This window comes from Archocentrus centrarchus, chromosome 1, assembly GCF_007364275.1.
Source record: "Archocentrus centrarchus isolate MPI-CPG fArcCen1 chromosome 1, fArcCen1, whole genome shotgun sequence".
NCBI lineage: Eukaryota > Metazoa > Chordata > Actinopteri > Cichliformes > Cichlidae > Archocentrus > Archocentrus centrarchus.
The window spans coordinates 24,598,149-24,625,989 of NC_044346.1; the positions used below are offsets into that span (position 1 = coordinate 24,598,149).

The 27,841-nt window shown below is 41.0% G+C and overlaps 1 protein-coding gene across 2 annotated transcripts in view; it reads left to right on the forward strand.

Annotated features, from left to right (window-relative positions):
* The first annotated feature begins 4,300 nt into the window (after positions 1 to 4,300).
* rhbdl3 (rhomboid, veinlet-like 3 (Drosophila)) overlaps positions 4,301 to 27,841 on the forward strand; it is a 77,940-nt gene continuing 54,399 nt past the window's right edge. Inside the window, exons 1-3 of one of the 2 annotated variants that reach the window (XM_030734150.1) lie at positions 4,301 to 4,509; positions 4,708 to 5,249; positions 5,853 to 5,876. In XM_030734150.1, coding sequence (XP_030590010.1) covers positions 5,109 to 5,249; positions 5,853 to 5,876 — 165 coding nt within the window. In that variant the 5' untranslated portion in view covers positions 4,301 to 4,509; positions 4,708 to 5,108. The remainder of the gene's footprint in view (positions 4,510 to 4,707; positions 5,250 to 5,852; positions 5,877 to 27,841) is intronic. The other variant, XM_030734158.1, reaches the window with a different exon arrangement.

Below are 27,841 nucleotides of genomic sequence, written 5' to 3' on the forward strand. Positions count from 1 at the left end.
CCACTACTTGTCTTTTGAGACCACTTTGAGACTTTTTCTTGCTGGCGTCAGATCTTAACTGTGGAAGATATTTTTTTATGTCTCAGTTTGATGTGTTCACTTTTTTCTGCTGCGGCTCTGCAAAGAGTCCCAGTTACTGCTGTCTTAGAAACTTGAATGCTGAGAAAACCTGTTTTTGCTTAGAATAGCAATTAGAAACCCAAGGGACATTCGTATTTATGACAAATGAACACTGGCTTACTTGCTTATATTGTTAAATAAGCCTCAGATGAGCCAATAAAATGTTGCCACTAATTATCCTCAGCGGCACTTATTTGGTTGGATTTGGCCTCGAGGTAGACCCACAACACGCTGGAAAGATTAGACAAGGTGGACGAGGAGATGGAGGTCTGGGCTTCTCTGCTTAGATTGCTGCCAGTGGGAGGGAGGGCTGGATGGATAATTTCAATTAGTAACTAAGTATTTTAATATAAAAACAAAGTAATATGCAGTATGTTTTGGTGCAAGGCTTAACCTTGCTTTTTGAGGATAAAGCTTTAGCAGCAATTGTAGTATAAAGACCAGTTGTTTGATCAGAACATTTTGGCTTGCGGCCTTCATCAGGTTCATTATAAAACATATTAGACAGTTTAAATGGTGCATTTATAAAGTTGGGCAGTTTTTAACCACCCAATCAATATGAACCACAACATTTAAACTGTTGTCTGTAATATGTTTAATGACTTCTCTGATGAAGCCACAAGTTACAACAACTACATTTTTATTTGTAAGTAAATACAATTACGCTCTAATTTCAGAATAAAATACTTTGAAATTCCATGATAAATCTGTGGGAATTTCAAACTAAGTCACAGGCTGTTTAATATTAAGTCCTACTGTGTTTTCAAATCTAAGCCCTCTAATATTTTTTTTTACTGGTTTACATGAAAAGATGACAGATTTGTGACATACTCTTATCAGTTAAAACAAATGAATAAGTGAATGAAATAACTATTGTCATCAGTTCAAATGGCTAGCTAAAATTAATGTGCTTATATACATTTTAAATAGCAAAATTGTAATAACAGATAATATGAAGTTAAAATTGCTTGCTAGCTCTGAATAGAAAGAGTGTTTTCTACAGGCAACAGTGGTCAAAGTAGTTAGCTAAAACCAATGTATAAAGGTGCATTTTTTAACACAGCTAATCAGTTATATTTAGATAAATAGTTACCATCTGTTACTGAAAGTATAGCATATATAAAAATGGAGGGTTCAGTTGTTGGAAAAACAACATTTAAATAATTAACAATCGGTGTATCACTGATTCAGCCAGTCATTTTAATTTCAGTGCAAATGAACACTCTGACACCATCAGGGTTGGTGTTGATGAAAGAGTACTTAGGTTCATCAGTAAGGGGCTCTGGGGATGCAGTAAACTAGCTTAGAGAGCAATTGTTGCCTGCAAACACCCCTGAGCTGCACACCTGTGAAAAGAAAGCAATAAACTTCAGATGTTAATTTATAGATGAGCTAAGTTCTCCCACATAGCAGCTGTTTTTCTTACCAAGCATCTTGTCTCTCTCCTCTTCTTCGTCTTCACACCCTCATTCCTCGTCACCTCTGTCCTCTCTGTCTGTCTCTTGGGTTGCAGATGTTAACACATGACCTGTGAAAGCAAGTCACCTCAAAGCTGGTTTTGTAGTTGTTTTAAATGGAAATTCCTGCGTAGCAGTTGAGACAAAAAAAAAAAATAGCGCTCTGTTATTACTTGTTTTATTTATTTGTCAGGTTATCTAGTGTTCTTTCCCTGAATATTAGTTTTGTGTGTGTGTGTGTGTGTGTGTGCGTGTGTGTGTGTGTGTGTGTGTGTCTGTGTGTGTGTGTGTGTGTTGTTATTCAGTTTCCATATGCCTATTTCTGTAAGTTTTTTAGTACATCTACTCTTGTATGAGAGATTTCATGAGTGGTTTTATTTAAACAGTTGAAAAAACAGATTCCTGGCTAAGCTTTACAGTGATGTGCCTAAGATACAGTGCAGTGAAAAAGTATTTACCCCCTTCCTGATTTCTTGTTTTTTGCATGTCTTCCCATGCATGGCCAGTAAGTAGCAGTGTATGGGATGATGCACAAGCATCCACTGTGTTGGCTAATGTGCAACTATAAAAACAAACCACATGCATATAGAAGAGAACAGCTTTTGAGTAATTATCCACTGTTTTGATCACTATGCATGAAAGGGTTAATCCAATTGAGATGATTTGGCATACCTTAATTGTGGCTGAATTAAAACGATTCTGCAATGAAGAATGGGCCAAATTTCCTCCACAGTGATGTGAAAGACTCACTGCCAGTTATTGCAAATGTTTGATTGCGATTCTTGCTGCCAAGAGTGGCACAACCAGTTACTAGGTTTAGGGGGCAATTACTTTTTTACACAGGGCCAAAATAGGTTTGGATGGCTTTTTTTTTTCTCTCTTAATAAATGAAATTAATAAATGAAATCATCATCATCAGGTTATCTTTCTTTAATATTAAAATGTGTTTGATGATCTGAAACATGTACGTGTGACAAATATGCAAAATAAGAAATCGGGAAGGGGACAAATACTTTTTCACAGCACTGTATATGTTTACATAAACCCCAATAGTTTTATGCATTGTAAATGTCCTGTTCTATAAAGAGAAGTCCAAATCAGTCCCTGAGGTGTCACACATGTATCAGCTCATGTATCAGTTTACTTTAAAAAAAAAAAGAAAGACTATGTGAGGGAATGAAGAGTGGATCTGTCGTACATCCTACAGTAAGTAAAGTCACAAACTTTTTTTTTTCCTTCCAATGCACAAAAGTTTAAATATGAATACAGAATCTCAACACTGGGTTTGGTGACCTCTGACCACTCATACTGTTTAGCTCCTTTATTTTAAACAACATAACAAAACTTTAATCCCACGCTGTTGTGTGGGAGTCAGGAAGAGACCCCCAGGGTTAAAAATATCAACTGGCCATATCGTTACCATGGTAATGCAAACCCAATGTACCTGGGGGAATTTCACTTGATGGATAGTGATCAACCCACACACTGCAGACCACATAATTTCTCCTCATACATGGCTTCCACCCAACTATTATATTTGTTTGATGTCTCTTCAGGTAATTGGTATGTGTTTGTCTGAAATGGGGCCCCATTGTTTGCAGCCGCAGACCTGGAGGGGACATTTTATATCCCTCGAAACAAAAAAAGGAATTTATAGCCCTGGACGCTCCCTCCTTCCCACTTTTAAACTGAAGGGATTGTGCATGCTGTTTTTTGTGGGGCATGATTAATTAGTATTTATACCACAATAGCACTGTTGCCAAGTGCTTAGTCACGGGGTAGCATTGGGTTTGTCTTTATTGTGGAATCTCTCCCTTGAGATAGAAACGTGCCTTGTGATGACTTTTTCAGATATAGTCGATGCAGCTACAAATATTAACGGGGAAATGTTGAATCAACTGTACCTCAAAACAGGGTCCATGATCCTATGTTTGTGGTTTTCATTTGAGCATGTAGTGGGACACATTTAGCAAAGGATCAGGAGGTCCTCCCTCAGGAAATTCTGAGTGTCATAAACTTTCTGAATTTTTGCACTAGCGTGTGCAGCAGTTTGTAATAGAAAGCAAAACACTGTGTTATAATGCAGTGATGCTCTCAGGCATCATTTAAAACAAAAAAAATTCTCGACTTTTGGCGCGGATAATTCCTTTTACCTCGGAAGATTCTGTGGTTATATAAGCTTTTATTGCTGCATGAATATATTCATATTTTGGGAGTAATAACGACCCATTGCTGAAGAAAAAAAAAAGACCTGCCTCTTCCAGAAGCGTTTCTTGCTGAGTAATTTTAGTTTTTTCCTAAATAAATCCTCTGCTTCCTTAATGTTTAACTGGGAGGAAGAGATTTGGACAAGTGCGCGTTGTAATTGTTGGGTGCAGGTGGGCGTGTCCTTTTGCCCCCCCAACCCCCCACCCACCAAATGTACAGCTGTTCACGACAGCTACAAAAGTCTTTAAAAAAAAAAAGAAAAAGACATTTAATAAAAAAACGAGCAATGTTGTATTCCATGTGGTCACAGTTAGATAGTGAAAACGAAGAACACAGCTGGTTACGATCGTGCACAAATCAACCTAAACCCCGAGAGCCAGTGACAGCCAGCTGCTCATTCAGGGAGCCGGAGTTCCTCGAAACCCCGGAGAGGCAGTGGCTGGTGATCCCTCCTCACCGCCGGCCAAATTTCTCCCTTCCTCCCTCCCTTCCCTTATCTCTCCGCCCCCACCTTCCCTCTCTCCATCTCTCCCTCTGTGCCTGGAAGGACGTGTGCGGATTGAGCAGAGTCGTAGCGTCTCTTGGAACTGATCCAACCATCCCATCGGAGGCGGTCGGTGTGTGCCCCCCCGCCGCCACTTGAGGCTTCCTAACGGTGCGCGGTGGAGAAACCAGACGGCCGTCCCCACTCTGCGCCGTCGACCGGCAGAAAACAGCGTGCCAGGTAACGTGACGCACCACAAAAAAGAAAAACAGAACTGAACTTCTCTCCCGGCACGCCATGTGCCCACCTTTCTTAAGCAGACTTTTACCGACTCCTCTGCACGGGGATGGAATATGACACTTCATAGGTCGATGTCGTCATCTCTGTCCTGGGTTTCGTGTTGTTGTCACTACTGATGATGTAATTATTTTTTTTCAGTTGGATCTGCGCTCTGCTGCTGCTGCTTCTGCGTCGCACCTCTCGCAGTGAGAAGACTCGCTCTGCCAACGTGCGTCCCCAGCATCACAAACTTGGATCACTGCCTCTTTTCGCGTAAAGACTCATCTCCAGCTCTGAAAATCTCCGTCACTGCTGACTAACAATGTGTTGACAGATGGTGTGACACCACATGGCGACTTCGTAACCCCTAACTAGCTTTTACTAAACTATTACACGTCAACTTTTCCTTTGTGGATAAAGCGTTGCTCGGTCTTTGTGGAAGTGCGTCGGACATAGCTGGAGTGTGCACACTTTTAATTTATCATAGTGGGAGCATGGGATTTTAAACTACAGCATGTGGAGTCATTCCTAAGGACCCCATCGCTGCTCTCCGTGGGTGTATGGAGAAGGGCAGCCCGAGAATGACAGGCGGAACCCGGGAGGCGCCAGTAAACATCTCTCCGGCGGTGGCGGCCAACGCAGAGGGCGAGGAGATCGAGGTTTTGGAAAGTACCGAAGTCATTCCAGTGGCTCCAGAAGAAGTAAGTATACACAATGCGGTGTCAAATGAACACATTCCCCTGTAACCTTTTGACATTTTCACAGTTATGAATCAGGACCTTGAGTTTCTCTTTCACTGAGCGAAGTTGAATAAAACCCCGTGTGTAATTTCTTAACCGGGCTGTCTTAATATGAGTGCAGTGTTCATTTGTCTCTAAATTCAATGGCACAACTCATAATAATTGGAGTTTTACAGGAACACCAGATGGAATTTCAAATATTTTTTATTCTAGGACTTTTGAGAACAGGGTTACTAAAGACACATCGCACAGTGTTTCATCTTTTTCAAAGAGACACACACAGTATACTACCTTTTGCACATAATGAGCCACACTTCTGGTGCCTTATTATCTTTTGCTGCAGCTCATTGACCATAATGATCAGATAATAGCAGCATGCGATTGTAGGACCGCAATTAAGGCAAATGCGCATAGTAAAGGAAGCCCTTTTGGCCGGGATTCATCATTACCAAACAGGTGCTTCCCTCCTGCCTGGCACCTGTTTGTGAGTTTTTTTTTCTCCCCATCTATTCCTCTTACTCACTGCTTCACATACTCTATTTTTTCTCTTTTCACTTGTCTCAGCAATGGAAGTCTTTGTTTGACAAGGTATGTATCACAACCTTTAGTGGCCTGAATCTTCTTCCATGTGCATGTTTCACTCTTTGTGGAACTGTGTTGTCCTTGAAGGTGCTCATCTGTGTGTGAACTGTGGGTGACCTGTGCCTTAATCTTTATTATCAGCTCCAAGCAACACAGATACATTAATCAGTTAAAAACTGCAGTGTCTTGCTTAAAGGTCATGAAACATAGGAAAGATTTTTGGAAGAACTGAGTCGCAGTATTGCACCAGAGACATCAAATGAATAAAGTTATATTTAATATTAAAAAGCCCAAAGTTTAGCATGTTATACTGTGAATTGCCCATGTATCATGACCTTGTCATTGTAATTATGCTATAATTATGGCTTTATCACTAATAGAAGTGACTTAAACCTGCACTGGGGGATTTAGCAAACTGGTACAAAGGTAAAAATGATAAACAACCAAAAAAAACCCAAAAAATCTTTAGATACCAGAAACATTATGCAACTATTTTCCTGCTCTGTTCATGTACTACAAGTACTTACTCAAAGCTTTTTATAGTTTTATATTACTGCTAAATTTAGATTAGTTCCTTTTTGTGAGAAAACAAAAGCAGCATCGGAGTTTCATGGGGATAAATGAGTTGAATCAGTCAGATTACAGCTGATGGAGTGGAGATAGCTGCCCCCCCCCCCTCCCCCCTTCAATCCCAGTTTGTGAATCATGGTGAGTTGATAAATATATTTTCTGATCAAAATCTTGCCTAGTGCAGCTTTAAATCCTCTGCCTGCTGGGTAACAATTATGGCATAACATGTAACCAGGCTACATCACTGTCAAACCAAACTCCTGGAATCATGGGAGCTGTGGTGGGTGTGTCATTAACCGATGTAAACCTCAATAATGCAATTAGGATGATACACAATCCTAGATGCGTTGATCTGTGAGCCAGAGCAGTCTTGTACGAAACACATGCCACCATGCAAACACACACACACACACACACACACACACACACACACACACACACACACACACACACACACACACACACACACACACACAACCAAGAAACCCCAGGAGAAGCGAAACAGCGACTGGCTGATGATGCAAAAAGCAGGTTGGACTGACAGACGGCAAACGAGCCCCCGTCTATCACACACACACACACACACACACACACACACACACACACACATGCTCACACAGCCTGGAGTGTGTGGTAATACTGCATCACCTGCCGGGCCTCGGACCTCCCACTTTCTCGTGGGGAATTGTATGCAAATTTATGTGTGAGTGTGCATGAGTGCCAGGGTCAGCTGGGATTTTTAGGGCTAAATCTGAGTCTCGTGTCAGCCTCACTTTTTAAGGGGGAGACAGACGTCCCATGGGATTAATGTGTGTGTGTGTGTGTGTGTGTGTGTGTGTGTGTGTATAATTGATGGAGCATATTCTATGGGCAAGCATTAAGTGGGCCTCTCAAGCTGCTGTCTTTATGCGTGCTGCACAGCTTTGAGTTTCCTCAAGTGGGCGTTGGTTGAAAAAAAACATAGGCTTGTCCAAATGGCAGGGACTCTGTCTGCTTTGGTAGCAACAAATATCCTTTCGCTCTTTCAGTCTCCTTTCCTTCTTGGTCCGCACAATGAGTTGCTCCATTTGTCAAGGCGCTGACCTTGGAGACCCCTAACTTCTGTGAAGTGAAAAGAGAAATGATGGGCCCACCCCGTGTTACTGCATGGGCAACAAAAGATAAAAGCTGCTGAGAAACAAAGAGCAAGATTCAAGGATTTATGTATCTAATGTAAAGACGCACACTGCAAAGTTCATCTGTATGTGTGGAAGTCTAGTATCATGTGTGGGATGGTTTATTTGGCAGTATAATGAGGGGGCAGACATAAGATAGCTGTATAAAAATATTTATAGACCAGGGGTGTGAAAGAAGAGAACAGAAGGATGTGACATGCAACAGGTTGCCCAACAAAATATTTAAAATTTCCCAAAAAGAATTCCACAAGGTGACCATTGGTAGATTGGCCAGGTGTGCACAGATAAGAAACTTTTGCCTTCACTTTTTGTAACATCATCATATTTCAGGACAACTGAACTAAACAAAAATGAACTTTTTTGCCTTTTTTGCTGACAGTTTGTATACATTTGTTTCTTCACACCGTACCTCAGTATGGAGCCTTGAAAGCTTCTCATAAATCAAAATCTCACCTTCTAATTACGAGTTGTTGCCTATTCAGTTGAAACTACAGTGTCCAAAGATAAGGACACTGATGGACATTTCTGTATGGTTTAGACAGAGCAAATTTTATCCTGTCATCTCTCTTAGTGATGTTTACAAGCAAAGAAACAACAGGATCTTCTTCGCTCATTCTTTTTGGCCTCACTCTTTGGCTTTGCTCCCATCCCCTTTAAAGCAGTTTGAGCCGTGTACAAAACCTTCGCCATCATATCATTTTTACTAGCTCCCATGCGACTCTGTACATACAGCTATCATTTCTGGATTTCAGACCATCGGGGACTGGAATCAAAGTGCTGCGTTGCTCTGTTTCCCCTTCACTCATCTCCCCAGTCCCTGGAGAGGATTTTGTTGCTGTGTAAGTGCTTTCTTTCTCTGCACACAGGAAGCAAGAGAGCAAACCTCAGAATGCTTTGATACATGTTTCCTATCGACTGAAACAAACATCAAGACTGAGCACAGACACAGGCGATGTCTAATGAAGCAGAGGAGATGCTGTTAGTGGGGACAGCAGCTGCACTGCCCTCACTCTCCCTCATAATCAAAGTGTCCCTGCCTCTGTTTGTCCTCTAGGCGCACAAATCTGGAAAGGCTGCCGTTATTGTAGCCTGATTACACACAGTATGTGTCGTCAGGAGAAAAAAAGGGTCTTTCATGGATTCTTCATTCTGTCCTGACTGATTTGCACATCAAAGTGCACATCATGATTTTTTTTGTTTTGTTTTGTTTTGTTTTTTGAGGATTTCTGGGGATTTAAGGGTAGACCACAGTTTATGTTCAGGATTTATTGGATAAACCATATTAGGCATGTTTAAATCACACCCTAAAATGGAGCAAACACATTTGTTTTGTGCTCCCAGGGATGGCACATCAGATGGCTTTGATATGTTACTATAAGTGCTTCTTTGAGACTTCTTTGTCATCCCACTGGTAAAAAGTGTGTAAAAGGCTTCTTTCTCCTTCAGCTGCCATGACTTAGATGGTGATTCTCTTAAACCACCATGTTATTTAGGGGGGCTGGGAATTAATCTGTGTTTGTGATTCCTGATATTAGAAGTCCCCAGGTGTACAGATTGGAAACATGGCTCAGCTCGAATTAGACAGAGCACTTGTAAAGGCGGGATCTAGACAAACCATATAGTGTCTTTCTCTCCTGTAAAAACTATCTTCAGATAGCTCTTGACTGCAGCCTCACAACAGGACTGTTCGTCACTTCTTATGAATTGTCAGTGAACGGTAACATGTTTGATTCGGGGCTTTATCTCCTTGTGTGCGTGCGTGTGTTTGTTTATGTGTGATCCATAAGTGTGTCCACAGCTGCCTTTGTGTTGACAGCATGCTTCCAATGCTACATCGAAAATCCCCCAAGCATGTGCCCACAGGAGCTTAGTGATTAAACACTTTCACATGGCTGCATACTTTCCATGAAAGTGTTTCCCTTTTAACTTCTTGGTTGGTGGCATAGAAAATCCCCAAACAACTGACTGGAACCACACAAATAAATGTCTTAGAGTTCTTTTAGGAATGTTGTCTAGCTGGGGATATTTTGCATACAGTATAGAGTACCCATCATTTCTTTGTTCTTTTTTCAGGAAATTGGGGAATAGATGCAGTCATTTATTGTACAAACATACAAGGAAATACAGTGCATAAGGCAAAAACAGAGTTTGTTCAATTCTAATGAGTATGACAGTCAATGTTTGTTCTTTATTCTTCAACACAGCCTGAACTCTCTCAGGCAACTTCCTTTTCATTTCTTTAAGTAGTCTTCAGGAATAGTTCTCTAGGGTTCTTGAAGGATATTCAAAGCTCTTCTTTTGTTCCATTTTCTGTCAGGATGATTCCACACTGCTTCAATAATGTTGAGGTCCAGGCTCTGGGGAGGCCGATCCATGACTGATAGTGTTTCATTGTGTGTTTTTCTATCCAGGTATGCTTTTACTACATTTGCAGTGTGCTAGGGATCATTGTCATGCTGAAAAATGAAGCTATTACCAATCAGATGGTTTCCAGATGATATAATCCCACCACCAGTGGTGGATCAAATCTGAGTTCACAATTCCATCAATTTTGACAACATTCCCAACACCAGAGAGTGAAGTGCAGCCCCAGGCGTGACAGAGCCTCCACTGTGTTTCACAGATGGCTGTAGACACTCCCTGTTGCACTTCTCTCCTGACCTCCTGCGTACAAACTGACAGTGATTTGAACCAAAAATTCCAAATTAGGATTTTTGGCTCAATAAGGTCCAGTCCAGTTCTTGTTTGGAATGCCTCAGCCTTTTTTCCTTGTTTCTGTTTTTTAAGAATGGTTTCTTCACTGAGACCATTTCTGATGGGGCTTTGGCAAACAGTAGATGGATCAACTCAAGGGCTGAATGCAACTCTCAGGAATAATATCCAGCAAGGTCTTTGTTGGATTTTTTCCTGTTTCTTAAGTACATGACATCCAGTGTCCATAGAAAAAGTTTGAAAGATCTTCAGAAAGTCTGGAGAACTGTTGGTCAAGACCACTTTAACAAAATTTCAAGAAAGTCTGACTTCATGGAAGCAAAATCTCAAGACTTTTGCACTGTAATGTATATTATTTTCCTCTAAAATGCCAGCTAGTGCCTACTTCTTGATGGCATGCACATTATAAAAAAACAGCAACCACAGACTGTGTAAAAATGGGCGTAGCCTCCATGACATCACCCACTTCTTCGGGACTCAGCATTATTAAGCCTCAACATTAATGTTTTGGCTGTCAGCACTATCGTTTCTGGAAGACAGAAGTTACCACATTTGGATGAGAGGGTTGATTTAAGTTTGGTTAGCAAGCTGCATTTATAAATTGTACAGGTGCAATGCACAGACGCACATATGTGCTAATTAGTGTTAAGTAAGATACAAACAGAAAAACAGAGTATTACTCACCAAAACCAAAGCACAAACTTCTTGGACAGCTTGCACCTCACTACAAACTGCATTATTTGTCTGATAATTCCATTAAAAATGCAGGCACCAATGCAGGAGAGGCCTAGCAGACACCTAGTATCCAGATGAATAAGTTATCAAGCAAAAATCAGAAAGGCAATATTTGTGACTCCATAGCCACTTAATCTGAAGCAACGGACAACATGAGACAAAAGTATCATGTAGTCTGAGTAAATGAGTGAATGGTCCACCACCCAGGTGACTGGTACTTAATGAAAAGCCAACTGGGAAGCTTCAGCTGCTATTAGTGGTGCATGGAGGGAAAGGATTGACACGCCCTGTCAGTTTTACTTACACTAAAAACAGGAGGAGGTTTAGACAATAAGATCATGAACAGCGGTGAGTGCATCTGATGGTCGCTAGGTATTGTGTTTGATGAGGGTAAGACAGCTCTTTTTGCCAGTATGAAAAGGGAGATTCATGTGCATCATTTCAAAGAATGGAACCTGCAGACTATAAAGGATACATCAAGAAATCTGGGACTAGATGCGATGAAAAAAATATTTTACTTCCTTTTCTTTTTTTTTTACCAAAGTATTTCCAGGTCATGTATTTTTTTTTCCTTTATTTGTACATTTTATGTCATTTAAGTCAGGTATCAATTTGCTTCTAACTGCTTTTAGTGTGTAAATGTATTAGTGCTTGTCTTTTTTCATCTGCATAATTTTTTTGTCTACTGATGTGTTTATGAGCTTAATTGCATTTGACACACACACACAGATGGTGGGGTCACAGTTTACTGACCTGCTCATCCAACACTACACATGTGATTGACACCAGCTGAGTCCCGGAGATAAGCCAACCACAAACACTTCCTGAACTGTGTTGTCTCGATTCAGGATCCTAAAAGCAAAACACACTCTGCCTCATTTTATTGCAAAGTGCCTGCGCTGTGTGGCGATGAAATAACAGACAGAGCCTCAAACATTTTCATTGAAAGATGTAATCAGTGCTCATCTTTCCCCACTCCTTTGCCTCTCCCCTGCTCAGCTCTAAATAGATTTCCTTAATGAAAGGCGCAGTTCCAGTTGGCGGAGTGTGAAAACAGTTTCTGCTTTTATGCTGAGGTAAAAATAGCCGCCTTGTCTGTCGATCTGTAAACGAGAGAAAGCCAATGTGCCAGTTTTATTTATAATTGGCTATAGTATGCAAAACACAGCAGCAGCATGAAACCGAAGTGACTCTTTTGATTGCTGCATGGCTCAGTAATTTGGCAACCTCCATATGCTATGTGTTTGTATGTATGTTTGTACACACCACGCCTGAGAATGTAAATCCATTACTTGAAGTCAAGGGAGGGCAGTGGTGAAGGCGGGGTTTGCCTGCTGCCTTTTTAGGACCGATGTCAGTGCGTAAATTTTGATGGGGCCCCTTCACAAATTATCCCCGACTGGCCTGCTTTTTATGCTCTCTTTCATCTTACTTATTACCGCTCTGTCGCTCATCTCTTTGTTCTGAAGTTCGATTTGCCGTCAGAGTTAAGTGGATGACACTACAGATGTGACGAGGCTTCAGTCTCTGTCTGCTCATCAGTGCTTTTATTTAATCTCTTTTCCTTAGCTCTGTTCACAGCGCCACACACCACCATGCACTAGCTCATCAATGATATATTAACAGCACAAAAAGTGAAGGGCTACAGAGGAAAAACATCAAATCAGTGGTTGATCAAGGAGGGTTGTTTTCACTGAGGCTACATATATTGCCATTGTGAGCTGAGTATGTGTCTGTGTCACTGCTCACAATAAGCTACTTTTTGTCTGGAAGATCCTGTTTTAGTAACTCTAGCTGTAGGGTTTTGAGAGTTTTGATTGATGAGACCAGCTTATGACCGGGGGAAAAAACCAGGAAAACCAAGGAAAAAAGTCTATAACCTGTAATAATATCTGTAATATGTCTGTTCAGAGACTGTTGGTTACTGTCAGTTTTGCAGAGCTTTTTAACCACTTAATTAACCACTTATCGCTGTTAGAATGGTTTAGTAAGCTCTGATGCCTAGAACAGAAGAGTTTCAATTTAAGAGAATTGCTTGTCTTGCTCTGTGCTGTATGTGCCAGCATGACATAAAATCTGGATCCTTCATTGCCCCATTTTATGCTTGCAGGCTGCACAAAATTGCCAGGACCCGCAGTCCGCCTGCGGGTTCTGGCTTAAGCTAAACAAAGTGATTGTTTGATCATTGTGGTCCTGTTAAGCCACTGGGCTTTGAGCAGGGCCAAAGCACATGCAGTGTGGTCGTGAAAGCCAGCTTAACCTGCAAACACTATTTATATGTGAAGAAAAAACATTTTTTCATATTCCAACACCTCTGGAAAAATCAGTAAATCCCTCTTTTTTCTTTACTTATTAATTTGGATAATAACAAGATTGTGCCTATCTGCCAGTGTCAGGAGGTCAAACATACACTTTTAAGTCTGATCTATCGAAGCCTGTTTTATTCTCTCCTGTGTCACATAATCACGTTTTGTTGTTTTCTTTTATTTGTTTTTTGAACAAATGTGAGACAATGATTAGTGCTTTATAAATGTTCCCTGTGAACTAATCAAACAGTAATACCTACTTCAAAATCATCTGAGAAAATGGATAGTTCTACTGTTCTTGAGATGGTGAATTAGTAGGAATGTTGCAAAAGGTTTTATTGAGCAAAGATTGTGCAGAGCATATTTTTGCCTATAAATACTACAAATGTGAGGCGTAAGAATTTAAAAGCACTGCTTTTGAGGTTTGGAAAACACACTTAAAGGGTGTCCGCGCAGGAAGCACTTTGCTCGAAGTGCATCGCTCTGTCGCTGATGGTTGATTGCTTCCAGGCTCCAGTTGCCTATGTTACTCTCAGTGGATACTATATGGCCAAAAGTATTGGTCCACACCTCTTAATCTTTGAATTTAAGTGTTTGAAGTCCTATTGCCACAGTTGTATAAAATCAAGCACATACCAGCCATGCAATCTGTCTTTAAAAACATTTCTGAAAGAATGGGTGATTCTGAAGTCAGTTCATTACATTTCTTCCCTTCTAGATACTCCATGGTCAACTGTAAGTGGTATTATTGCAATGTGGAAGGAACCACAGCAACTCAGCCAGCAACGGTCTGCTGACTCAGTAACTGCAGAGTTCCAAACCTTCTCTGACATGAACATCAGCACAAAAACTGCACCAGGAGCATCATGGCATGGGTTTCTATGGCTGAGGAGCTCCTGTAGATATAATGCATAGGTGGTGCAGTATTTTTGTCCATGTAGTGTATTTACCTCTGTGTCATGTCAATTAGCAGTATCCTTTGCTTTCATTGGTAGTTGCCTCAATGGGTCACTTCAAAGTTGAGAAAAGTTTAAAGCCCCATCCACACAAGAAGTCAGTGACATTCAGGAACTTCAAGTGATGACGGGTGGGTCAAGTGGGTGGGTTGAGTGGGCGGATCCTGAATTAAACTTTCCTCAACATTAGGGCAAGCGATTGATGAGAGCCCAGGACAGACAACTTAGCAAAGAGTATCTAGATGAATAAGTTATAGGAGATACCATTGACTGACATATGACAGGGTAGTAAATAAATTAGCGGGCCACCTTCCAACCAGAGCCTGGAATGTCCACTAGCGATCAACCATCAGCAACAAAGCAGTGCGCAACATTGACATCCAGTGGTCTCTAGTCACTATGTTACTGCTTCCTGCTTCTTTTACTTTTAAACAAACTTATGACAAAATGTATAAAACATTTTATCCAAACTAATGAGATGTAAAATAAATTCTTAGATGTTCCACATGAAGAATGGAAAAGGCTTTAGAAACCTTGCTCATTTTTCCACATACCTGGCAAACAACATGAAGCACTTCTGATGCAATTCAATTCAATTCTATTTATATAGTGCCAAATCACAAGAAACAGTCGCTTCAAGGTGCTTTATATTGTGAGGTAAAGACCATACAATAATTACATTCTATTCATTCTCCATCATATCAACAGGTCTTCCCACAGGTTGTAGTTAGAGAGCTGTTGACAGATCTGGTCATGACTCATTACACCAACAACTAGTAGCTGTGTGCATGTGTGTTTACATGTGTGGCAGATTTGTAAGCTCAGTGGTTCTTGAAACTTATGGAGCATGGTAAGATCTCAATTCTAGGGCACATTCCTATGCCATAGGCTATGCAGGTCCACAGTGAAGCCTTGCAGGTGCAGTGTTGACACAGGTACAATAACCCTGTGTTTGCTATGTATACCTGTCTGTGTGTTTGAGTGCTCCGATTTCTGGCTCTTCAGTCAAGCACTTCCTATTAAGGAATGTTTCAGACAGAGCATTCAGCTGAGCCAACTCTTTCCTTCCCTTCTATTCTCCTGGTAGGAGAACCGTTTAGTCCTTACTAAGACAGATGGCGCATTGACAACCACCTCAAATGAAAGCTGACAACTACTAGCGCAGATGTTTAGGCCCATGTGCTGGATTCATATTGCTGGCTGTATTTGCTGAGTTTGAACTCTAAATTGTTTGTTGGCTTTCAGATCACTTTGTCTCACTATGTGCTCAGCTGTCCGTGAAGCGCTGTTCTAACAAACTGCTTCACCAGCGACTCCTTGTTTATTCCCCCTTCTCCTTGTCTCTCTGGAGAGTTTGCAGTCATGACAGACTGTTGTGTAGACAGGAGAATGAGAAATGCATAATTTAAAGGTAATGGTGGTTTTTTGCTGATTTTTATGCTCCCACAGTAAACCTTTAGGTAGTGAACTCAGATTGCATTTCACAGCCACTGATTTTTCTGGATTTACTTCTTAAAGTTCACTAAAACTTTCTTTGTGTGTTGAGGAGCATTTGTCATCCATTTTGTTATAAAAATCATGGGAAGTAGGTGCAGCAATTTATTGAAACTTACATAGAAACATACAGGCCAAATGGCAAAAACAGAGTTTGTTAAATTCCAATGAGTTTTAAAGTCAAGATGGTGTGACCACCTTTATTCTTGAACACAGCCTGAACTCTCTTAGGCAGCTTTCCCGTCATTCCTTTAGGTAGTCTTCAGGAATAGTTCTCCAGACTTCTTGAAGGAAATTCAAAGCTCTTCTTTGTTCCATTCTCTGTCAGGATGATCCTGCACTGCTTCAATAATGTTAAGGTCCAGGCTCTGGGGAGGCCAGTCCATGACTGATAGTATTCCATTGTGTGTTTTTCTCTCCAGGTATGCATTTACTGCATTGGTAGTGTGTTTGGGATCATTGTCATGCTGAAGAATGAAGTTGTTGCCAATTAGATGTTCCAAATATGATGATACTTTTCTCAATGTTGACAAGATCCCCAACACCACTGGCTGAAATGCAGCTCCAAACCATGACAGATCATGAATGTGGTTTACAGTACAGATGGATGTAGACACTCACTATTTTACCTCTCTGACTACTGACTTCCCCTGAGGTTTGGATTCATCACTCTCTGTAAGACCTGTTTTTTTAAGCACTTTGAGTACTCAAAGTAGAGTAGAAAAGCACTATATAAGAACCAGTCCATCTACCACTGATTTTCAGTCCAGTTCTTTTTTGGCATACCTCAGCCTTTTCTCCCTGTTTACCTTCCTGAAAAATGGCTTCTTGACCACCATCCTTCCACTGAGACCATTTGTGATGAGGCTTCAGTGAACAGTAGATGGATCAACTCAAGGGCCTGATGCATCTCTCAGGTCCTGTCTCAGGCCTTTGCTGGATTTTTTCCCTGTTTCTTAAGGACAAGATTTTCAGATTCTGTAGATAGTTTTTATTCTTCTTTTCCTTTTCCTCTACCTGTCCAGTTTCCTCAATTTTTTTAGGGCACACTTCACAACGTGCTGAGATATGCCAGGTTTTTGGATAATAGTAATAATTGGATAATAGCTCTATGGCAATCACCTTATTGGTACAAAAAATATTTTGTGTCTGTCAAACTGCTATCTTTGGCATTTTTCATAGATTCATCTAAAGAAATTGAAAGACTGCTAGTAACAAAGTGCCTAAAGATACAATTGTACAACTAAGGGACTGGTTCACCCTTTGGGTTAGGTGCCCTTTTTATGCTTGAATGATTCATAGGTCAGTGTTAAGTGGCTTAAAAAACAAACAAAAACCTCCACTCCTCTGAAAAAGGTCAGGTACAAGGACTGGACTGAAAATGAGGGCAAGGAAAAAATTTAAAAGACCTTCAGAAAGCCTGGAGAACTATTTCTCAAGACCACTTTAAAAATGACAAGAAAGTATGTTCATTCCCTCTTTTGTCTATACTCGCTTCTCTGGTTTGTGTTCATATGACAGCTTTCCCAAAGCTGACTATATACAACCCCTAAACTAGTTTCTCTTTGCTTTATAACTCACTTAGAAGAATATACACAATTTACTTGGCACAGAACAGGTGAGCCTGTGTGCCTAGAGCCTTCACAGTAACTTTTTGCAGAGCAGGTGTTCTCCCTCTGCAGCCCTCACATCAGATTCAACTGTCTGACAAGCACATCAGGATTGTTTAAATAAATTAAGCACACAAGCAGACTCTGTGCCTGTCCCAGTTTCATGATCAGGATGCCTCAAGAAAGGCAGAAAGATGTTTACTGTTTACTAATGGTGGTAATCATTGAGCAACTAATGATATGATATGATAATATCATGACACATTACCCATGATAATGATGATATTACAGTGCAGTAATTCTGCAACACTCTAAACATTGTAAGAAAGTCATTTATGATACGGCATGACATATATGTGTAAGTAAAGAGCAAAATATTGTCAGCAACTGCATTGTGGTGTCAATGTGTACTGTATGTGTGTGGTATGTGTGTGTGTTTATGTGTATTATTCCCTTTTAATATTGTAGCAGATCGATTAATTAGCTCTCTGATTAGCTTCTCCATGCTGTCTGACACTTCGCCCTATGGGTTTCTTCTTCTTTTCTTCAAATTGTTTAACTTTCATTCATTTTACCCTCATTCATTTGATGAGCAGCACCCTAATCAGTCCCTAAGATGGGACTCTAGTAGGTCATATTAGTGGAGAATTCCCTTCAGAGTGGCTGCACATTTTAATAGAAATATTTATATTTGGCAAGAGCATAATGATAATCTCATCACTATAGAAAGTAATTTGATATACTGATATTTAGTCTGGCTTCTACTGTTTACTTTAACGCAATAGTCAACGACAGTAATAAGCAGAAACTACTTTTTTATTTTATTTTTAAGTATTTAAGTTTGTCATGCATTTATTTATATTTGTTTGCAGCATACTGCTGTGTGTAATGTATAATACATACATTACTACATTTATATACTGTAAATATAAAAGATGCATGTAGCTTTTGCGTCTGAAAAGTGAAGTTAATGCAGAAAGTGCCTTAAACTGCCATTATTTTGAATGGGCTGCAGGAAGCGACTCCAGTGGTTGGAAAAATAAGTCCAGCTGTATTGAAAAACACTGGGGAAGGCTTTGCCTCACTTGCTCTATGCATTAAACACTTTTCTGGAGTTTCAAGTAATAACGAATACAACATTGTTGTATTTTGTAAATTGTTTTTTTCCACTAGAGAGTAATGGACCAATAAAGCTGGGCATGCCTTAGGGTGGGCCCCAACTGGTGAGTGACGATACTGTAAGATCATGCAGTGTTTGGCTTTTTGGTCAGATCCACCCCTCACTCCTTATGTCTAGTTTCAAAACTTCAAGATGGCAGTGGTGAAAATGGTCATCTTGAGGCTTCACGCTGGGACTTCAACCAGTGGATGATGTCATGGTGGCTATGTCCATCATTTATATTCAGTTTATGATTAAAAAGTATTAGAGGCAGCACGGTGGCGTGATGGTTAGCATGGTTGCCTCACAGCTAGGTCTGGGTTCAAACCCACCATGGCCCTTTCTCAGTGGAGTTTGCATGTTCTTCTTGTATCTGCCCCAGGTACTCCGGTTTCCTCCCACAGTTCAAAGACATGCAGTTAATGGGGTTAGGTTAATTGGTGACTCTAAATTGCCCATAGGTGTGAATGTGAGTGTGATTGGTTGTCTGTCTCTCTGTGTTAGCCCTGTGACAGGCTGGTGACCTGTTCAGGGTATACCCTGCCTCTTGCCCTCTAACAGGATAAGAGGATGGAAGTTAAATATTAGTGAAAGGTTTGGAGCGGTGCTATTTTCAACATGACCACTTGATTTAGGGGGGTGAGAGGTTGAGTCAGCAACTCTCAGATGTCCTGGCTGTTATGCTGTTACCATGGTCGCCTTTCCTGGGCCAGCCCGGCAGGCTCAGCAAATGTCCAAGGTGAGCGACAGTGCTTAGCTTTCACACAGACACCATCCTGTCTCCTCTGTGTCGTCTTACAGGGCATCACTGCCAAAGCCTGCCAGCCGGGCCAAAGTGCTGAAGTGGCTAACGGTGCCAAGGACAAAACCACATCACAGCACGCAACACAGAAATGAGACCAACAGGATTTGCAGCCTTTTTTTGATCCTTTACTATTTGATTTGATGTTTACTTAATCCTGGCATCTTTTTGATTTGTGGCATTGTTACTGCTGACTGCTGCAGTGGTATGTGTTCACAGAGGGGGAAATCAGATACACTGCACTCTGAATTATTCAGGTAATAAAGGATAATCCAGTTGTAATTCTTCAATGAAGGCCTATACCAGCATACAGGGAAATAAAATTAGGTCATTGATGGAGTTTGTCCCACTGATAATAAAAATTTTAGCAGCTGTGCTTACTATGAAGTGTTTCAGAGAAGATACTTTGATCGGCTTTCTCTCGTGGCTTAACAGGCATTAATGTATGTATACAAATAACTTTTTTACTGCTCAAAGAGAATAGCCTAACATGCTCAACACTGGGGAATGCAAAAACAAAATACAGTTCTCCATAAATAATATTCAAAACTGCTGCCATATTTTTGCTGTCTAAATTAAGATATTAGCAAGAAATAATAAATCATTGCTGTAAATTAGAGTAGATCTGTGGACTCAAGCCTAAATATCATGTGGCACTTGCTTATTACATGGAGAGCAGTTGTAAATAAATTTATATAGATTTGATTCTTGGGTTGGTTGATGGCAAGAAATCTCAGCTTACATTTTCCTTTTAGTGTCTCATCTCAGACCTATATTGCAGACACAGTGGGGCCTATCTGAGCTGTTCTTTTGGCTCTCATGGCTTAGCTATGGCACTGGCAGATGCTGTGTGGGTCTGATGTGCCCCAGTTGTCATGGCACAGTCATGCACAGTCATGTGAAAAAGAAAGGTTTCAGAGGACTCTATGCAGTCCTGTGAAAAGTACACCCCTACTGTTTCCATAGGAATTAAAAGGGTAACCAGTAGCCAGGTGTTGCTTATTAAATGCACTTGATTGATCATCAGCAAGTGTGACCGCCCCTGTAAAAGCAAAGGTTTTAGCAGATTGCTGGTCTGGAGCCATCAGGTGTTTGTTAACACGATGCCTGGATGTTCCAGCACATTCACCCCAAGGTCAGACTGTGTGATGGTCAGAGAAACTGCAAGAAACTCAAGAGCTGCGTAGTTCGCAGGAAAGTTAGAAAAAGACTGAACAAGTGTGGCTTGTTTGGAATAGTTTCCAGGAGTAAGCCTCTTCACTCTAAAGAGAACATGGCAACACAGCTTCAGTTTGCAAAGTTGCATCTGAACAAACCACAATGTCAGGATCCTGGGTCAGTTGTTTGGGGCTTTTTGGACTTTGAGGTTTTGTTGATTTTTCTGAGCTCCTTAGGTTAGATTTTGTTTCTTGTATATTTTCCGGTTAAGTATATTTAGTCGTGTTCTCAGTTCTAGTGTCTTAGAGTTTATTTCCCCCTTTGTGGTCTTTCCTCAGCGCGTCTGTCTACCTGTGCGTCAAGTCTGTGTTTCTGTCTGTCATGTTTAGTCATTTCTTGCTTTGCTTTGTGAGTCTCTTGTCCCTGTGCATTGTGTTTTTAGTTCAGTGTCATTAGTTTGATTAGGGTCACCTGTTGATCCCCCAGCTGTGTTATGTTTTCCCAGTTAGTCCCTTGTGTATTTGAGCCCTGAGTTTTCCCTCAGTTCTTTGTCACATCGTCTCAATTTAGATAGTGTGGAACCATGTTTCATGGTTCCACATGTATTCCTAGTTTGTTGAATTATTAGGACCAGTTGAGCTTTCCTAGCTTCTTTGTATTTGATGTGTAACCAGCAATAAAGCTGTGCATTTCTGAGTTCATGCTTGCCTCCTTAATCCTGTGTTGGGTCCTCATCCTGACAGGCACACTGCTGAACTGTGACACACAAGACCTCTAGAACAGTGGTCCCCAACCTTTTTTGAGCCGCGGACCGGTTTAGTGTTAGAAAATATTTCCACGGACCAGCTTTTAAGGTGTGGCGAATAAATACGTCAAAATAAATGATACGACCATAACCAAGTGTGATATTTTCTACGTATAATAATAAAAACCGGGAATCCACTTTGTATTCGTATGCAACTCTATCAGCAGCGTTCTCGTAACATCCCGCCTCAACATGAATAACAGGCTCTCTGCCCACAGCGCTCCCTGGTCAGCTGTTAGAGCCATGGTAAAACATGCCTTCAAAATAAGATACACCGCAAAAACAAATACAGTAGAAATCACCTCAGTCGGATTCAAATGGCCCAGTTTGGGGTCTATTATCGAATTTCGCTGCAATGGCTTCTGCTTCATCTATGAATTTGCTTCTGCAAATTTTATAATCTGAAATTTTACTCGTAAGTGCAAGTTTGTAGCTTACACTTGCCACGATTGTCCCCGGTGAAATGAACTGATATAAACACTAAAACAATTTCCAGGCGTTGTTAGAGTGTGTGTAGTTGTGCATGAACGAGCCGATGCATGGAAGTGGGCGGACAGGAGCTGAGGAGGGTTTTAGCATTAAACTCATCCAGTTTATGCGATCACATTTAACTGGAAATTTATTACAATGGGACCAGATTTTTCATCCGAGGTAGGTGAATATCCGACGGATTTATGTGAATTAATGTTAGGAAAAATCAGGACCTGCAGATGCCATCCAACTAGAGCGAAAACCCGATTTGTGCGACTTCGACTTAGGTGATTTTTACTGTATAAAGCGCATGAAAAATACAACTCACCATAACACTGAATCAGTGTAAGCCCCCTGAGCTTGTTTCTCTGATACTCATTTTTGCTGGCTTCTGGTTTGACTGGGTTCAGCCGATTTCACATGGAGCGTGGCTGCAGAGCCGCGGTGTCAAGCGCTGGAGAGTCAGTTTGATGGCTGGGTCTACCTCACTGCTATCCCCGGTGTTGATAAATAAAAATGGTAAATGGACTAGTTCTTACATAGCGCTTTTCTACTCTTGTTGAGCACTCAAAAATTTAAAGAAGCGTTATGTAGGTCAACCAACCGATTTCGTTAGACAGGCCTGAAGCTTCTGGGTTTAATTTTAGCGGTGACGTATCATGTGAGCAGAAACGTCTTGACACGTCAAGAGGAAGTCATGGAGGGAAGTAACGGAGCGAATCCGCCCATTTTTCAAAATAAAATATAGTTTAGGCGCAGATAATAAGTAAAACGGAAATAATTTAAGTTATTTATTCTTTATGTGCGGCCCGGTACCAAATGTCCCACGGCCCGGTACCGGTCCACGGCCCGGGGGTTGGGGACCTCTGCGCTAGAACAATGTCCTTTGGACAACTGAGACCAGTGAATGAGTGGAGATATTTGGCTATAATGCACAGCACCACATTTGGCAAAAATCAAACACAGCATAGCAGCACAAGGACCTCATACCAAGCACGGTGGTGGAGGGGTGATGATTTGGGCTTGTTTTGCATTAACACGACCTGGGCACCTTGTAGTCACTAAATTGACCACGAACCCCTCTGTATACCAGAGTATTCTAGAGGCCATCTGTCCTACAGCTAAATTTCAGTCATGCAACAAAACACTGGTCAAAAGCACTCCAGCAAATCTACAACAGACTCGAACCCTTTATCACCCAAGTATTAGTATACAGGCCACCTGGACGTGAATGTGAAGTGCACATGGTACAATCTAAGAGGAACTGATTTTTCCATGTTCAGACAGCAGTACCTTGTGATTGCTTTGCGCTACCATGTAGACTGAATATCCCTGTAAAGCTCGCCTTCTCTTTTTATCAAAACCGTTTTAATTCTAGCCCAAACAGTAATGGAGTTCAGGTTATTTAAAGCGTGCTTTTAAAATGGGCCCACTGGGTTAAGAGAGCTGTGCATAAACCAATACTTGCAAACATCAATGAAGTGAAGCAAAGTTGCAAAGAAGAGTGGGCTAAAGCTCCTCCACAATGATGTGAGACACTGATGAAGTCCTGCAGAAAATGACTACTTCAAGTTATTGCTGCTAAAGATGTTTCTACAAACTACTGAATCATGGTTTGCACTTGGTTTTTCCACAGGACTACAGTGTCCTGTAAAAATGTTATTTTTCACATGATTTTAACATTAACCTCTGGCTGAGTTGAGATTCGCCCTGAATAAAAACCGCCAGTCAAAGCCAAATGTGGTCCATAAAGAACTAATAAGGTGTGCCACATTTGAGCCTAACAGTCAACTATCTGTGGAGAATGTACAAACACTGAGTCTGCTAGTGTGCTGTTGTTCCCAAATTTAATATCTGTTAAACTCCCTGCGGGGAACTTATTTTCATCTCAGTAATTCTCATTTAAGGTAAATTGAGGACAGGAATTACTGCTGTGCTAAAAACTGGGAAATGCCATGACTGATTAATGTAACTCTTAGATGAAACACAATATTAAAATTACACTGTTAAGCAAACAGTATTTAATGTGAATGGGCCACATTATGCCGTTGAATGAGGACAATATTTTGGCTGACTGAGAAAAGGCCTCTCAAATAACTGTTAGCAAGCTGAAACGTCCTCAAACATTTTTTATGGCTTTTCATACACTGTGGTTAGAGGGTGAGATAACAGGGGCTTTTCAAATGGGTAATAAGTAACATAGAACATTTGATATAGTTTTTAACTATTGTAAATTCTGCTGAATTAACCTGCAACAACACATGGCATTATGTTAAGAGCTGTTTCTAGATATGGTTTCCAGGTCTTTTGAAAGGAATAGTACAGGAGATCCTTTGAGATTGTTTTTGCAGTTGCAATGTGCTTGGGTTCTGCTTACCTCAATAATTAGTCAGTGAACCTAAAGTTAGCGCTAAAAAACAGTTTCTGAGACGTCAGAGTTAATGTCATTTCTCTTTCAGCTCATTACTCTGTCCAGATTTTTTATTGTAATTTTTGTTCTGTGGGACATTAAAAACCTTATTTATTGCACCTCAGCATCTTTTGTATGTCTACTTGGTCTTGCAGTACTGTCTTGAATGCCAACACTAACCGTAAGGATAACATAAAGGGCCATTGCTGTAAACTGACATTAAGTGAGCGAAGATTCATTTCACAGCACTGATAATGGAAGATTCTGAGACTGTAAATCCATCCCTAATCCTTTTCCAGCCCAGTGGGGGATTTGCGTTTTTATGTGCTTGTGTCACCTCCAAATGTGGCTGTAGTGATCACAGCGCATCCTTAATGCATTTTGGTGCAGTCACTCTGTTTACTTGGAATCAGATCAAACAAACTGCATGTTAATGCTGACTGTGGAAACAGGGCTTGAATCTGTGACAACACCATCACCTTGTCTCGCCTGTTGCAGTGTCTGGTAGAAATCTTCTCAGAGGTACAGCAGCAGGTGGGGGTATTCTTATCATCGTCACTAGGTTTACTGAATCCACAATTGCACACATAGTGGCTCATCAGAGTGCCTGTCAGGGTCTGGCACTGAGGCTGTCATTATGATAAGACTTATCTCCTTCAGGGAAAAAGCTGCCAAGGTTATGATAACTTACAGTTCAATTTCAGCTGGAATAAGGATCCACATTTATTATTTTTACAACAGTCTCTCCAAAAAAAGTGTAACTTTTTAATGGGGTATAGGTTACAGTGTGTGTGTGCGTGCAATCACAGTGCACTCTCTATCTATCTATCTATCTATCTATCTATCTATCTATCTATCTATCTATCTATCTATCTATCTATCTATCTATCTATCTATCTATCTATCTATCTATCTATCTATCTATCTATCTATCTATCTATCTATCTATCTATCTGTCTATCTGTCTATCTTTAAATGGTGAAATGGTATTAAATGGGCAAGGTCAGCAGCAGCGAGAGGTGTGTGTGTGTGTGTGTGTGTGTGTGTGTGCGCGCGCATGTGTTTGCGTGTGTGTGTTTGTGCGTGTGTGTTTGCGTGCGCGCCCGTGTGCGCGTGTTTGCGTGTGTGTGTACTCTAATGAAAGCTATGTATGGATCTTTTTATTTTGAGTCTTTCTTACACCTCAGTGAGGATATTGTGGTGATATTAGTGTTTCAGCTCAGACTGGTCACAGAAGAAGTGGCAAACAGTCTCCTGTCTTCTGTTGACTTTTCTTCAGAACTTTATGAAGATGCAAAAACAGGTCAGGAGACAGTTAACTTACTTTGACACAAAATGAAAAAATAAATCAAACAGGAGACAAAAGTGGATATAAGCGGTAATAAGATCCATGGCATCAGCAGGAAGAGCTGAGAAAGTGTTGTATCATGGCATTCAGCAAATGTGCAGCAACTGTTTCGTTACTTACTGTCAAGTCAAATCTCTAAATGCTAGCTGTTATATGTCTGCAGTTTAAGCTAAAGCATCTTCAACAGTCAACCCTGCATCACCCTTATCGTAAGTATCGTTACTGCTAACGGAGGCTGAGGAGTAACTACACATCTGACACACAGAGCAGGAAAGTGCAGGAGGGACAGGAGAAGAAGCCATGAGTCGGCTATGAGATAAGCTAATAGCTGCACTAAGCTAGCGATTCCCTAAAAACAGACTAAGTGAATAATGTGAATAGAATTACAAGGAGGTTTTCAGTGCAGCAATGTTTATCTCAATTTCTCCTAGAGACTGCCAGCAACCTCCAGCAACTACTTGCCAACTGGTCTGAGAATATACTCTTTTATCCCTAGCAACTAGAGGTTGACAGGGAGTTGCCAACTGGGGCCTAAGGCTAGCATGCATGTTTAGCAAGCTGCATCCATAAACTGCACAGTGCATTGCCACAGATATCTGCTATTTAGTGATAAGTAATACACTAATAAAACACTAGAAATTCACTCACTTAAACTGAAGCACAAACTTCAATGATTAAATTGAAAAGTCACCAAGATTACAAGCACTATCGAGAGCTCTCTCCCAGTGAAGGGATAATTTACAATTTTTAGTACCAAACTGTAAACATGTTAATGTCATTGGTGAAGCAAAAGGCATTTTCACATTTTAACATGGGGGCCTACAAGGATAAACTCGCCTTTGGAGCCAGTCTCTAGGGGCTATTAGAGGAAGTGTAGTTTTTGGCACTAATTAATTTTCTGCATCCTTCAGTCCCAAAGATTGCTGCTTGTTTACATGTTGTGGGGATGACTGTTTTCCTCTGTTGTGTGTTTGGTTTTCAAAGTAAAGAAAACCAAGGAATAACAAAAAGATGAAAATAATCTACACTTTAAACATGCACTAAGAAAACTGTCTACCTGTAAAAACTTGGTTGCTGCATGAATGCAACATATCTGCCTCACTTTAACATACTGAACTACTTTTTTCTGTTAGATTTCAAACTCCAATAATGCAGGTTGAAAGAACTTCCTTCCTCTCTTGCCTTAAAATGAAGGGGGACTTGGCCATAGAGAGAGTGGGAATTGTTTCTTACTCGCTGGTCTCTGAGGATTATGGGAATAGGATTATGAAGTTGAGGGTGCCAGAATGAGACTTTACACCACTGCCCAGGATCAGGAGACAGATGACTGGCTCACTGCCTGATTGTAGATGATTAATAAAAGCTCCTGCTTGCAAAATGGCCTCAAACCAGCAAAGGAAAGGTTCCATATACTGGTGTAATATATCCTTCTGCCTGTCTTGTGAGTCTTCTGTTAGGGGAGAGATTCTTATTTAAGATTGACAGACAGTTTCAAAGGTCCCACCCGACCCAGATGGCAACCTTGAAAATGTTTCTGAGAGCCAGATTAGCTCAACCAACCTCACCCCCAGCCTTGTGCTGCTCACCCTTTTTTTCCTTTTCTTTTTGAGATTTAAAGAAAATAAGTCTGGGGCCTCCCCTTGGGGCAGCCCGAGCTCGGGTCCATTTGCCAGCTATTATAGATCATAAATCTCTTTGGTGAATGGAACTGCTGCCATCAGTGGTGCAGGGATTTGATTGTGTTTTGGGGAGAGCTGACCTGAGGGCAGGCCTCTAGCAAAAGAGAGGAATGAATGCAAGAGAAAGACAGCCTCGGGAATGGCTCATTAAACAAATGTTTCTCCCCACTTTTTGTTCCCCCTTCTTATTCCATGAAGAGCTGCTGAATGCGTTGAGCACTGAAGGGATGTTTGATAGAGGGTTTGGCCTGGCTGTAATGAGGGGTTCTCACCTTGTTGTAAAGGGGAGGTTTGGGGAGAAAAGGTCACCAATCTCCATCTTTGTTTCAGTGCTGACCCGCCTGTGCCCTTTGCCTAAATGACAAAAATGCTCTGTTACAGCTTTGTTGGTGTATGTGTGTGTTTGACATGAATTTTGACTTCTGTATGCCTCCTGGCAGATGAGCTCTTGTGTGTGTGTGTGTTGTGTGTTGGTAAGAGTGACATTTGTGCTGCTGTGGTGGAAAAGCGTTCCCTTCCTGGTGGTGTCTTGTTTGGCTTGTCCTGTTTGTGTTTTTGTTTGTGCACTTAATTGTATTTCC